The 15,221-nt window shown below is 34.1% G+C and overlaps 2 protein-coding genes across 2 annotated transcripts in view; one reads left to right on the top strand and one right to left on the bottom strand.

Moving 5' to 3' along the window:
* The first annotated feature begins 364 nt into the window (after nucleotides 1-364).
* Nucleotides 365-10,926, top strand: LOC140053860 (clusterin-associated protein 1-like). The gene is made up of 11 exons (XM_072098587.1): nucleotides 365-401; nucleotides 2,839-3,035; nucleotides 6,047-6,229; nucleotides 6,474-6,569; nucleotides 6,717-6,800; nucleotides 6,955-7,088; nucleotides 8,115-8,172; nucleotides 8,380-8,463; nucleotides 8,945-9,149; nucleotides 9,428-9,483; nucleotides 9,804-10,926. The coding sequence occupies exons 1-11, from the start codon at nucleotides 380-382 to the stop codon at nucleotides 9,966-9,968; spliced, it is 1,284 nt and encodes a 427-aa protein (XP_071954688.1). The 5' UTR covers nucleotides 365-379; the 3' UTR covers nucleotides 9,969-10,926.
* Nucleotides 10,927-11,751: 825 nt separating this feature from the next.
* The window catches only part of LOC140051321 (cilia- and flagella-associated protein 337-like), a 50,109-nt gene continuing 46,639 nt past the window's right edge, over nucleotides 11,752-15,221 (bottom strand). Inside the window, exons 14-21 of the mRNA XM_072096498.1 lie at nucleotides 15,074-15,202; nucleotides 14,644-14,783; nucleotides 14,345-14,496; nucleotides 13,810-14,027; nucleotides 13,594-13,649; nucleotides 13,013-13,398; nucleotides 12,487-12,633; nucleotides 11,752-12,303 (exon numbers count right to left, since the gene is read on the bottom strand). Coding sequence (XP_071952599.1) covers nucleotides 12,088-12,303; nucleotides 12,487-12,633; nucleotides 13,013-13,398; nucleotides 13,594-13,649; nucleotides 13,810-14,027; nucleotides 14,345-14,496; nucleotides 14,644-14,783; nucleotides 15,074-15,202 — 1,444 coding nt within the window. The 3' untranslated portion in view covers nucleotides 11,752-12,087. The remainder of the gene's footprint in view (nucleotides 12,304-12,486; nucleotides 12,634-13,012; nucleotides 13,399-13,593; nucleotides 13,650-13,809; nucleotides 14,028-14,344; nucleotides 14,497-14,643; nucleotides 14,784-15,073; nucleotides 15,203-15,221) is intronic.

Genomic DNA, 15,221 nt, shown 5'->3' with positions numbered 1-15,221 from the left:
TAATTTTTTTTTTAAATAGACTTAAAATGATTTGACATTTCTGATTTCAGAGGTTCATAGGCTATTGATTGACTGTTCCTGAAAGTCTATGTTCTTGGATAATATATAAAACATCATCAGGACTATAATAATTGTATGGAAATATTTATTACTGTTAGGCATATTAATAAAATATAATTTTGTACAGTTTTAATTTGCATAATTGATGGTTCAGCAAACTTTTACGCACCCCAGAGCCATATATATAATTTTGAGCGATTGGCGGCGCTCTTTATGGTTGCGAAGAATAACAAATTCCTTACCGCACTGTACACAAGAAAACATAATAACATCTTTAACTAGGCCTAGGCCGCTAATAAAAGCCTCAGTTTTCACCGAAATGTCGTACAGAGATTTGAGAAGTAAATTTTTGTTTATGTAAAACAATGTATTAGTTTAGGCTAGCCTTTATTTTTCATTTTCTTAGTCAGACCTCTCCGTCCGAGCTAGGCCTCTACGGGCCTCCTAAGGTAGCTAGGCCCTCCTACTACTACTAGGCTAGGCCTAGGCCCTAGTAATAGACTACACCCTCTACTTGCTACTAGGGCTAGGCCTAGACTGAGGCCTAGCTAGAATAAGCCTAGTAGGCCGGCTAGCTAGCTAGTCCGCCCAGTCAGGCTCTAGCTGCTGCTAGGCTAGTACAGTAGAGTAGTATCCAGTATTTGATTATTATAACCAAAAAGCACGATTCGATAACCTTACTACTACAATAGGGTAGGCCTATATATACTAATGATAAAATTTATAAATTATTATTAATTAATTGGCCATTGTTTATTTTTTTATGTATTTATTTTAATATAGGATATACATTATTAATAATTGACAACTGTTGTATTCATGTACAACTATAACATATTTAACGTAATAATGATTTGACCTTTCACTAACCGCAAATTGGTACATCTACCCTAGGCCTAGGCTATGCTACTATACTAATAATATCGTAAATTTATAAATAACTAGATGGCACGCTCGCTTCGCTCGCGTACCATCTAGGTCGTGCCCACAGATGGTTCTCGAATACACAGTATTTCCAGCGAGAAAAAAATGGAGATTTCAAATGTACGTACCGCAGGACTATAATACATTGTCGTTTACAGAAACGAATAAATATACACAATGATTTATGTAGTCAACCAAAATTAGCACCCTGAGAATTACTTCCGAGAGAGAAACAAAATGAGTCAAATTTTTTTATTTGGACTCATTTAAACAAACCCAATTTGTGTTTTGTATGTAACATTAAGGGTTGAGGGATGGGGGAAGAAGATAGGTACAAAGAGGAAACATTTTAAAATATATTCTTATCCACTCAGTAACGAAATATTGTTTTTAATGTTTTATAGGCCTATAAATAATATACCACTAAATACAGTAAAACATTTACGATTTAATACGGTACTTTGTTAAAACTCTCACTGTCATAGTCGATTGAAATAGTAAAGTACATGTAACGATACACCACTACGACGTTTATATATTTTTTAATTATTAATTAATACAAACGTTGAGAAGCAACTGTCAGTAATAACGTTTATTTATTTGTATATTATATGTTTATAATCTAACAGTAGGGCCTACCCACACTCACAGTAATAAAGTTTATTTGTATATATTTTTATATTACATCTAACAGTACCAACACTCACAGTAAGAAATTTGCGATTCAAATTGCGATCAAAAGTGGTTAATACCTTTTAACAGTATTGTACAGCATTGCAATACTATTTATGTTTATTCTCCAAGGGGGCCCATAAATGTAAATCTATGCCTCTATGGTTAAACCAAATAATTTGGAATGTTTATTTGTATATTATATGTTTATAATCTAACAGTAGGGCCTACCCACACTCACAGTAATAAAGTTTATTTGTATATATTTTTATATTACATCTAACAGTACCAACACTCACAGTAAGAAATTTGCGATTCAAATTGCGATCAAAAGTGGTTAATACCTTAACAGTATTGTACAGCATTGCAATACTATTTATGTTTATTCTCCAAGGGGGCCCATAAATCTAAATCTATACCTGTATGGTTAAACCAAATAATTTGGAATGTTCCATTCATCACAAATCAATACATTTGTAAAAACGTATATTAAATGTATCAAAATAGTATTTTTTAAAGAAAATCGGCCTGTCTTCAACATTATGATGCTGTACTCGAACTGTTCAACCGGTTTTCAGCTATTAAAAACAATTATCGTAGGAGGAGATAGGAAAATGCGAAGCCTCCTCGCATTTTTGTGGCGGGTATTTTTCAAGATGGACATCCATTAGACAGTGTATACCACGATCGGAAAACACCCCTATTTGGGGCAAATCGTTGAACCTAAATTCGTTTTAATCGTCAATAACTAATTATCTAACTTAATTTAATTAGTAAACAGGGTTACATCAGGTGGTTAAAATCAGTACCGAAAGTACGAACCAACTTTATATACCATCGAGTAAAAATTCTAGAAGTAAGGCGCGATTTACCGAATTTTGCCCTTACGTAAATTTATATATAGATGCAAGACGTCCAACAAGCATTTATTATTTATTAATTAATAAGCTTAACAGACTAAAATTTAAAATGTTATAAATATAGGTCTTAAAGTATAAAACGATTTTGGTTATGTTTGAACAAAATTAAATTGAACGGCAAGCTTTCAGGTCTGGTGTGAGCTGGCCTAAAAACCTTTAATAAAAGAAAGAGGTGCAATGCAATTTCAAGTTGTGCAAGGAACATGAATCCTGTCCTGTTACAGTAAATACACATAATCTAAGCCCTCATTTATTTTTACAGATTTCACTGAGATGATGAGGGCGCTGGGCTACCCTCGCCTTATCTCAATGGAAAACTTTCGAATGCCCAACTTTCCTTTGGTAGCAGAAGTTTTAACCTGGCTTGTTAAACGATACGATCCAAATGCTGAAATTCCAACAGACACCGAACTTGAACAAGACAGAGTTATATTTGTGAAATCAGTCGCTCAATTTATGGTTAGTATTTACTACTATATATAGAGTAACTATTTGCCATTGCTTGATATAATATGAGATATGTGTATCTATATATATATTCCTCAAGATTATATGGTGATCAGAAAGGACAGACCCAACAAGAAAGGAGGCGGTGTATTTGCAGCAATAAAGAACGAACTGAATCCAATTCATTGTCATTTGCTGGACTCTGGTCCTCATGAAGTTATATGTTTTTCTATTTCGATTGACAATTATAAGATGCTTTTCGCTGTTTGTTACTGCCCACCGAACTCTCCAGTCTCCTTCTGGAATGACTTTAGTAACAATTTTCTTCTGCCTTTATTACCTCACTTACCAAAGTATGATGATATTTATATTGTTGGGGATTTTAATTTAAATTGGAATCTTAAACATACGATACCTACCATTTTTCTTGACACTATGAATGCTTTAAATTGTACTCAGCTTGTTGAGGAAATCACTAGGCCTAATCATTTGGTCCCATCATCTGGTACAATAATTGATCTTGTTTTTTCAAACAGGCCTGGCCAGACCGTTTAATTTCACTTGATGTCATTGATAACCCAGTGATCAGTGATCACCATGCAGTTTCCTTTAACGTATTACTTTCCAAACCGTATTCTAAATTGTTGGTACGTAATTTTCTTGCTTACCACAAAACTGATATTGACCATCTAAAAAAACTTGTCCACCTTGCCCCATGGAATGTCTTCATGGATGAAAACTCAGTTGACAACTCATGGGATGGATTTCTGGATATTTTTACAGCTATTGTCCGTGACTCAGTTCCGTTGAAATCACGCAAGCAGCGGAAACATTCCCCATGGGTTACCAATGACATCAAGCAATTATCAATATAAAGCATAGACTGTTTAGAATAGCCAAACGTATTGGTTCTGTATCTGCATGGGATGACTATAAGTCTATTCGTAATAAGGTTAAGCGTCTATGCAATAAGTCGTATTATTCATATGTCAACAAATTATTTACAAGTGACTCTACTCGTAAAGCTTTCTGGCGTTTTGTTAGAGAACGTAGAAGATCACCAGCACCGTTATCTTTTAATATTAATGGTGTGAATGTTTCGTCACACCCTGTAATTGCTAGTTCATTTAATGATTTTTTTGTTTCTGTTTTTAACTCACCCATAATTCCCAGCTGTGAACCTCCGGTTTGTAATGTCCCAATCCCTGAACTTTCTCAACTTAACTTTAACGTCTACAATGTTGAGAAGGTGATTAATGGACTTTCATCTAATAAATCTCCAGGTCCTGATTCCGTGCATCCATACATATTGAAATCTGCTTCCGAATTTATTGCTCCACCATTATTTAATTTGTTTTTGTTTTGTAATTACAGACCAATATCCCTTACCCCTATTTGTTCGAAACTGCTTGAAAAAATACTGTTTTCAAGTATATCTGATCACGTTGCTTATAATTGTCCAATTACTGATGTCCAGCACGGTTTTTTCCCCTCACGTTCCTGTGTTACCCAACTTACCAACCTAACTCATTCCTGGGCATCTTCGCTAGATAAAACTAAAGCCCCCAGAATTGATGTTATCTTTCTCGACTATGCCAAAGCGTTTGATAAACTGCCTCACCATATTATTTTAAATAAGCTGGCTAGCCACTTTAATATCAGAGGCAATGTCTGGAAATGGATCAAGTCATTTCTATTGGGACGTTCCCAAAGAGTCTTGTATCAAGGATCCATTAGCCCATCATCCCCAGTTACCTCTGGCATACCACAGGGCAGCGTACTTGGACCCCTTATTTTTAACTTATTTATAAATGACCTTCCCTCATCTATTATTTCTCCATGTGCATTGTTTGCCGATGACACGATAATTTATAGAAATATATTTACTGTAGACGATGAAGTTGTTCTTCAGTGCGATCTGATCAGGCTTTCCTCTTGGTGTGATCTAAATGAAATGGAGCTTAACTTAAATAAAACCAAGGTTCTCCACATTACAAGATCAAGGAAAGAGTATAGACCTGTTTATCGTATAAATGACTTGCCTATTAAATCCGTATCTAGTCATTGTCATCTGGGGGTCACGATTAATAGTGAACTTACTTGGGATGACCATGTAAACTTAATTATTTCTCGTTCAAATCGAATGTTGGGTTTTATTACTAGTATTGCAGGAGGATCATCCCCTTCAGCTATTTTCTCACTCTATAAAGCTCTCATTGTCCCCATCCTTGAATATTGTGTCCCAGCGTGGTTGCCTCGAACCAAAAAACTTACAGAACGTATCGAGGCAGTCCAGCGAAGGGCTACTAGGCTTGTCCTTAAACAAACAAGAGGTGAAATGGAATACGAGGAACGTCTCACTAAGCTAAATTGGCCTACACTATCTAATCGAAGAAATTATCTTCTGTTATCCTTTGTTTGTAAATCACTTATTGGAACGGTTGATTGTAGTAGTGTTCGTCAATCTTTAGTTGTTAATGGCCGTCACCTTGATACACTTAAGTTCATTCATCACTATGCTCGAACCAATTGTCTTCATCATTCCGCTATTAATATATTCCCTAGGTTGTGGGAAGAATTACCGGAAATGATTAAAAATTCTTTAATTTTAGACAGTTTCAAATATTTTTAAATTCACTTAAATCACATGTTTTATATTGACTTTGTTGAATCGACTATTATGTATTTTATCCGTTTATTTTATATTGACACTGTTGATTCGTCTATTTGTTTTTTAAATATTTTTATATAGTTTATTTTATATCATTGTTGTTACTTTGGGAGTACGGAACCTGAACTCTTGTTATAGTGATTAGGTTCACTTTTAGGTTCCTGCCTACTCCCTTAGTTTCTGTGTTTTGTTTGTTTGTAACTGGTTTTTGGCAATAAATAATAATAATAATAATATATCAGGATGAAAGAGTCACCTCACATTAAACATCCAATTGAATTCAGCAAAGTATTGATAGCAGATTACCATTTATAATACACTGTATAAATAATGTTTATCTTTTGACATTTAGGCAACCAAAGCACATATCAAGTTAAATACAAAGAAAGTGTACCAGGCTGATGGATACGCTGTCAAAGAGCTCTTGAAAGTGACCTCTGTCTTGTACAATGCCATGAAGATCAACAAGAAAGAGGAATCAGAGGATGTTGAGGATGACATGCCTGGAATGCTCACATATGATATCTCTTCAAAGGTATTTTAAAAGTTATATCCATTATCAGGGACTTTTTGAATAGTGTGCTAATTTCACTTGTGTTATGTATGTACACAGGATCAACATTAGGTAATGCGAGTAAAGTATCTTGCATAGAAAGATTCGAAAACACACGTTTCAAATCCTAGTCAACACCCTTACCATTACTCCATACCTCTTTCATCTTGTGTCTATCCGGTACATTTCATGTTCAGTTAATTATTTTTAAAATGTTTAAATCTAGATATCTGACCTAAAGATGTCAAGGCAGCTTGCATCAGAAGTGACCTCAAAGGGGGCAGCATTGTATGACCTTTTAGGTCAAGAGGTTGAATTAAGGGTAAGTTGAAATTTGAAATGTTAATAAACTTTAAAATGCAACATTTACAGACAAAAAAATGATTTTAGAAAGTTATTATTAATAAATAATTGTATTGATTTTATTTTATTTATATTAATTGGTTTCATTTCTTTAATTCATTTGCAGGAAATGCGTACCACAGCCATTAACAGACCTCTTGAGATCAATGAGATTGAGAAGGGATTAAAAGGATCAATCAAAGCTGTGGAGGTAATCTATATTGCTTTTAATCCATCGCCATACAGTCTTACAAGAATCACCAACATTTCTAAATATTCCCAATTTGGTTGACATGCTTCTTTCTCATTTATTATTCTCAATTGACAATCTTAATAATAATCTGCTTAAATATTATTTGTTTCAGCAACAAATTAAAAAGACTCAAAAACAACTTGAAAATGTAGCTGCGGATGAAGCGAATTTAGAAGTAAAAATTGATAAAAAGAAGAGTGAACTAGAACGAAATAATAAACGTTTACGAACATTACAACAAGTCAGGTGATTATATTTTGTCAATACTATGCAAACGAATAAATTCTGTAGTTCCTTTTTTCTTTACATTTACTTGTGACCGACTCTGAAAGCCAAAACGACAGAGAATGCATTAGAAGCTTTCTTTTAATCTCTGTCTACACAATAAAACTTTATGTGACAAAAAATTGTGATGTGCCCATGATGATGTCATATCACTACCATTTGAGCATATCACTACCATTTGGGCATATCACTACCATATTTGGACACATCACACTTTTTTGTCAAACTAGTTTGATAGGGTAGACAGAGCTTTAGAATATTAAACATGTTCATTGAGATAGACACTGGCATGCATCTTAGACTAATAGAATATTAAACATGTTCATTGAGATAGACACTGGCATGCATCTTAGACTAATAGAATATTAAACATGTTCATTGAGATAGACACTGGCATGCATCTTAGACTACTGTAATAGAATATTAAACATGTTCATTGAGATAGACACACTGGCATGCATCTTAGACTAATAGAATATTAAACATGTTCATTGAGATAGACACTGGCATGCATCTTAGACTACTGTAATAGAATATTAAACATGTTCATTGAGATAGACACACTGGCATGCATCTTAGACTACTGTAATAGAATATTAAACATGTTCATTGAGATAGACACTGGCATGCATCTTAGACTAATAGAATATTAAACATGTTCATTGAGATAGACACTGGCATGCATCTTAGACTAATAGAATATTAAACATGTTCATTGAGATAGACACTGGCATGCATCTTAGACTAATAGAATATTAAACATGTTCATTGAGATAGACACTGGCATGCATCTTAGACTAATAGAATATTAAACATGTTCATTGAGATAGACACTGGCATGCATCTTAGACTAATAGAATATTAAACATGTTCATTGAGATAGACACTGACATGCATCTTAGACTAATAGAATATTAAACATGTTCATTGAGATAGACACTGGCATGCATCTTAGACTAATATTTGATTGTTTTGTCAAAACGCTAGGCCAGCTTATATGGATGAATTTGAACGATTAGAATTGGATCTGGAGAAAAATTATGAAGTAAGATTTGTTATTATTTTAGTTACTTAATTACTATTGTATCCTTTATTGTACTATAATGCACAGTTCTCAGGACACTGTGTCATAAAGGCTTCTAAATCACAGATTGAAATGATGCATTATAAATATTGTATGATGATAATAAGGTTATGATTAAGATTGTGAGAATGATTACGATGATGAAATATTTCTAAATTTTGTTAACAGGTATTTATTGAAAAATTCCGCAATATGGCGTACATGGAACACTGCTTGGAGGAACAGCAACGTGCCGATCAAGATGAGTTTGAGGTATATAGTTAGAAATGGACATTTTAAAAACATCTCTCTCCTTATCTCTCCATATTTCACACAAAGCTTGGTTCACACAAGGACTTACAATTAATCTGACCAATCACAAGCAATGGATTATCCACACTGTCTGGGGTGATTTTCGTCTTCATTCCACACATTAAACAAAAAAGAACAGATATTTATACTTTAGAAAGAAAATAAAAAGATACAAAAAGCCAATATGTGAAAGGAGATCAAAATAAGTAATAATTACTTTAAGCATTGACCACCTAAGCAGTTGTCGACAAGAAAACTATGATATGAATGGGATCATATTATTTTGCCATAATAGTTCAAACTTTCTAGTAGTAATACAATTACAAGATTATTAACTAGTGTAGTGTTAGTGTTATTCTAGTGTTGTGTAGTATTATGTAGTGTTATTCTAGTGTTGTATAGTGTTATACTAGTCTTATTCAAGTGTTATGATGACTTTCAGGATGCTGCCAATGTCTTATCTCAGATGCAAGAACGCATAAAGGATGAAAATGTGAATGGTATCACAGGAGGAGAGATCTTTGATGAAGAAGGCATACCAGGATTAGATGTGGATGATGATGATGAGGATGACGAGGATGACGAGGGGAGCTCAGTTACAGATGATGATGATCAACAACCACCACCAAGGAACATGAAGAGACAAGGTAAGCTTAGAAACCTATTTGTATTTGCTCACGTTCATGTATTTGCTTATCATGTATCGGCAACTCGGACTGCGTTGTACGGTGAGGCCCAACAAAACATCGACGAGGCATAGTTTTTTGGTCGTCAAGAGAACATAATTTTCTCACGACGAGACGACTCGTTGGGCCTCGCAGTATGAGTTGGGCTTAACATTGCCAAAGGCAATTTGCAACCCCTTTTGTTTTCTGTACAATTCTGCAAATATTCAATATGAAATAATTTTCTTTTTTTTTAACAGAACCAGCCCGAAATGGCAAGGTATTTGGTACCATGGGAGGAGAACTGAGTGAAGATGTAAGTTGTAGTTTAAAGTATGTAAATGACAAGTAAAGGAATGGTGGGTTAAGAGAATGTTTAGGCCATACAAGGTTCAAAGGTTAAAGGTCATTTAGGTCCGGCTAAGATTCTCTTAGTATTACAAGATGCTTCTTCCATTTTAAAGTATATTTATACTTTGTGTGAAACACAATTGTCATTTGTGCCTCGGGGCAGAGTAGCTATTCAATTATTTTTCCGTTTTGACCAGAATCAAGATACACTGGACAATTATTGTTTTATACTACCTATCTATTTTCTTTTACAATAATGTTTTAATTTGTTTCCACTATCAACAGGATGATGAGAGTGGTTCTGAATCTGTAACAGATGACAGTATAGATGTTGATGATGACGATCTTCTGGATGATGATGATGATGACAGCGATGAACTGGAGGTTGAAACTGCTCCCAGAGGCGGCAGACGAGCACGTAAAGATGAAGACAGCGACAACGATTTCTAAAATGTCTTAATCATCATTCTAAAACAGGTTATTCTTGCATTTCTATATGAAATTATTCAGTATAATTTATTTATCTTACAAATTATAATATATTTTCTGAACACACGCTCTGGGATTAGTGTTGGTAATCCCATAAGCTTATCTGAGATCAGTAAATACTTGGGATACTGTAATCTGTTATCCCTGATTCCTAATCACCTAATTTTTAGCTGTGGACAATATTTAAATGATTTTTTAGAAGTACCTATCTTGAATGTTGGTTTGTCTTTAATAGTATCTTCTGCTAGATATTACTACATTTATAATACCCTATGCAGTGTCCTTGTGTTGGCACATTCTAGCCTACTGTACGCTGGTATGGAAAGCGGGTATGTCATCATGCTTATTTATTGATGTCGGTAGACAATCGCGGAATGCAAGTTACAAATACAGTACATATGAGTGTGTTAAAGTAGTGCCAGTATATAGATTTATTTTGTCAGGCTTATGACGGATATCTTGCATGATGTAACAATCTGCTAATTATCATCTGTGTCATCCCTATGACTATTATAACGGTTCTTAAAATATGTATTGAATCAATGTGTGAAATTGCCAGCTGATTTGCAATTGAAAGTTAACTTTCTAGATAAATTCCACCACGACTGCTTAAATCACCACATCATATCAGTTTGTAATATCGCTGACACTGACATACCAGATAGAGTACATCAACTATTATTAACATCATTGTTTATAATGTTCCCACTAGAGATGCAACACAAAGACGTAATTACAATGTAAGGGATTTGACCAATCACATGTGATGGATCATTCGAACTGTCGCTTGTGATTGGTCAACTTGCTTGCGTTGCGTCTCTAGTGGGAATCACGCTTAACAATATACTAATTGTCTAATTTATACCTTATGTTCATTCCATCCATGTATATACTGTCAAATAATAAAATTGTGAATTTATTATTTGTTTTGTGTTTTTTTAATAAGCTTCTATCTGTTCAATCTGTGGTCATGGATCGATAAATGATCAATATTTAGTCCAGAAATGGACACTGGGGGAGTTGTTCTTGGAGACGGTTGTTACTGTAGAAAATAATTAGAATCCATTGTCATTAACCAATCATTGTTATCATGATCATATAACATGTTTAACCACCATTATACTAAAGTCAGATGCCATTTTCACTTAAGCTCTGGTGAATTCTGTTCCTCTCTTTTTTGGGAGCTTCAAAGAGCTGCTGGAGCACGGAGCAGTGTAAATGGTTCCTCTACATCATCTTCAATTTGCTTTTGTTTATTTTAGGATATGGACATTTGCAGTGGCAGGGGCTATTGTATGTTTCTAAAATGCATGTTTAATTCTCTCTCAGTTCTGTGTACCATTTCTCATCCTCTTCCTAATCTATTGTATTGTTCGCATTCACACTACCAGAAATCTTTAAGATTCATTATCAACCCTTCCATTTTTAATCATTTTATTTTGTTTATAATGACACATACACCAGGAAACAAATATAAACAATACATTTTTAAAAATTGAATCATAATTTATTTTTTATTTAGCAATAAATAATATGTTCTTCAAATTTTAGTAAAGAAATATAATCTTTGGTTGAGTTTTATAAAACAAAAATAAATACTAAAAGCATAAATTAACATTCATTATTACTTTGATAGATTCAAGAATTAAACTTTATCAATTAAATACTGTACAGTAAAATTGTTTTTATACAACTAATTATTTTACTAACATATTTAATATACTTTGCGAAGAAATGTGTGCAATATTTTGATCTCACAAGCTAGAAAATCGTTATTTTCCAATTACTGGCCAGCAAGTCACGTCTTTTTTTTATTTTAAAGATTCCAATTCAAATATGGTTATGACACACCACGTGTGCCTAAATGTTTTTCCTTTACAATTTCCCACCAGGCAGCCCAGTCATGAGTTTCAATAGAGGCTTACAAAGTAAGAAGTATTGAAATTATATCTTGCCAATCTTGTGACTCATACCCCTTGATAATTATTTTATTTTAGGAGATTTTACTGAAGCTGTTTGTGTTATTCAGTTATATTGACTAAACATAAATATATAAATACTATTAAATATAAATGCAATATTACATATTAGTTCCCTTGATTGGAGGTAGAACAGGTGTTACTGTAAGTGATGACCTTTGACCCATGTCTATTAGATCCTTGTCTGTCTTGGTGTCTGTTATTGGTTGATCAAAATTCAGTGATTTCAGCTCTGTTTCATTGGAACAAGTCAAACCACGGCTCATCATGCGTGGAGTCATTGGCAGGGTTCGGGGAAACAATACTTCACTTGTTTCCTAAAATAAAATTAAGGTTTAGTTTTAGTTGATGAAGAAAGAGTACATGGTTGAAGTTGTGTTTATTATAAAGTCAAAATAGGGAAAAAATTCAGAAATAGGAAGTACATATTGCTTTGAGACAGTCAACAGCAGCTATTACACTTGTGTGGTGCTGCATAATGCAAGTGGAATCTTACGTACCAATGTCGCCAGTGCCTGAAACGGTGAACAAATTTTTCCAAATCTTGCTGTCGTTCTAGAATTCACTTCACCGTAACGATGTCGCCGTTCTTGACGGCTTTGTGTTATCCTAGCTAAACCTTCATCAACTCGTCGTCCTAAAATACTCTAAATTGCACGAAAGAAAAATATAAATAAAAACCATTTTAGTAATGATTATGCTGAACCATTTACCGTATATCCTTGAGTATAATCCCACTCCGGGTCTAATCCCACCCCCTTATGTCTGATTTCACAAACAGGCAACGATATAGTCCCTGTATAGCCAGTTCAGATGAGTTTTTACAAGAAATACTTACCAATCATTTTTTTCCTGAACCAGGGTTTTCCTACCCAAGTCGGTCCAATTTCGTGATCTATGGGGTGGGATTATACCATAAGGATATATAATACCTGTTTCAATGAAACCTTAAATTGTCAGGGAATCTTAAAATTTGTGACAGCAACCATATTGAGGGCCTTAATGTGATACAAGATAAAGATTTACCGGAGTAGCATTCAGAAGAGCATCAATATCACTAGAGTTCACCGGCGACTTCTTACGATTAAAATGCGAGAAAGACGTTCTTGATCGTTCAATTCCTTTGTTTGGCACTAAAGCTCGTTCTCGAATTGTTGATGAGTTCGTGTGTGGACGAATCTGTTTGTGGATGGTTACATTCTCTTCTGTCCCATTTGTATCCGATTTAAGATGCTCCTCGGCGTTTAGTTTTACTGGTTCTGTTATCTTAGTCAATGGGAATTGGTCTTGTGTTGTAAGTTGGTTATCATTTATGTTAATGTCTGCATCCTCTTGTTCGTCTGTGTTTACGATGTTTATTTCTGTTGATGGCTCTATGTCACTATTGTCATCAGCTTCCAAGTTATCAATTTCTATCAAATATACAGATCAGATGCCCTATCATTAAATTTTTTATTTTTGCTTATAGGCCTAAAAGAATATTAAACTTATTTATCTATTAGTTCAATATTGAAGAAATCTTGTTTTCGTTTTATCAGGGTTATCCCTGGTTTTTATTAAGCATTTCTATAAATTTCTACAAACCTCATTTGAATGATGTTGCTTACCGTTTTTCTCGCTTGTTTCACTCAGAATTTCTTCCATATCCGCCGACCAAGGGTTTCTGAAATTTTTAAATAATAATTTCTTGTTAAAATATTTCTTGACAGATAGTACTGTATATGTAGTAGAATTTAAAATGTTAATGAACAATTCTAACAGCATGACAATTTCAAGTAGATAAAAATTGATGTTTTGGAAATTTGATGAAAATTCCTATTTACAGGGGGTACTTATAAGTCTCCGGTTTGCGGATATTCCACAAATGCTTTTGGCCAAGCATTCCAACATAATGGCCTTCTATGGTCCAGAGCCTACAGGTGCAATCAGTGGATGCTGTCAAAAGAAACTGCTGGTTCTCAAAGTCTATCAAATCTACACTGACAAGTGCTGTATCATGTGCATGCCAGGTGGTCACTACAGGTGGCTTTTCTATTTCTTGCTGAAAGAAGTAAATTATATATAAGAATAGAACAATATATACTGGGAAACTGAATTTTAAAATGGAAGACACAATACATCTTGCTTGTTCAATGGTATTGATGGAACTGCAAGATTTACAGTTCAACTACACACAATCTCAAAATATTCCTTTTCTTTATTAGCTATTGGATTTACATCTGTTTTATTATTTTTTTAAAATACCTTCACAGATATTGCAATGAGCTCTGTTATGATTCAGAGCTAACGTAAGAATAAGGTACTACGGTATTAGGTATAAATTGTTAGTGTTTTCTTGAGTTTAGTTACTGTACTTACGTTTTCTGCTTGATATATAGCATAATTTTTTATGTTCCATATTGTAACAAATCCCTTTGTATCACCTGATATCAGTAACGTGTTGTCATGGTTACTGCACATACATAGTACTGATTCCTCTTCATCTTCACTATCACTGGCATAAAAATGACCTAAATTTATAATAAATAATGTGCACGTAAGCAGAAGACTCATGCCATGCTAAAATTTACTATATAGAATTATAGTTCAATGGCTGTCTGCACCACCACTACCAGTAGTGTATGTGAAGACAACACCATTAAATGGTATTGACCTACCTCTATAGTGACTACTGCCATAAACACACCACAAGTGAAGATGTCCAGCCTCACTAGAGATCAACGTGGGTGCGTCTGTCAAACCTTGAGATAAACGGTGCTTCAAAAACATTACTTTGTCTACTGGCGCCTGTGAAAATCTAAAAAATATTGATATTCATAATCAATTTCAATTCTAACTTTGTATATTGGTGTGCAGCTATACTAGGTCCAGGATGTCATCTGGAGGTTAACCAGAATGTTGATAAATCTTGAATATTAATAGATCGTTTATCAAAAATGTATTTGTTGGTTAGTTTGACCTTGTCTGATGCAACTAAATATTCTCATCTTTCAGTTTACATATTTCTTGTCAGTATTGTGATGGATTTTATTTTTGCCGAATGCCATGTATGTCCTGCAGTTACTAATTTCCTGTGTGATTACCTACCCTACTGGTTGTTTGTGCCTCTGCCTGTGCCGTGTACTCGGCCTAGAGTTGCTGGATTTGGTTGTTGCAGTTGATTGACATCGACTATTTACACTAGATGTTGATAGAATTTCTTTTAGTTGTTTTGTGCTGTAATCAAAATAAAAAC

The sequence above is a fragment of the Antedon mediterranea genome, chromosome 1, assembly GCF_964355755.1.
Source record: "Antedon mediterranea chromosome 1, ecAntMedi1.1, whole genome shotgun sequence".
Taxonomy (NCBI): Eukaryota; Metazoa; Echinodermata; class Crinoidea; order Comatulida; family Antedonidae; genus Antedon; species Antedon mediterranea.
The sequence above is the reverse complement of the archived record's forward strand: the minus strand, read 5'-3'. Positions and strand labels throughout refer to the sequence as shown.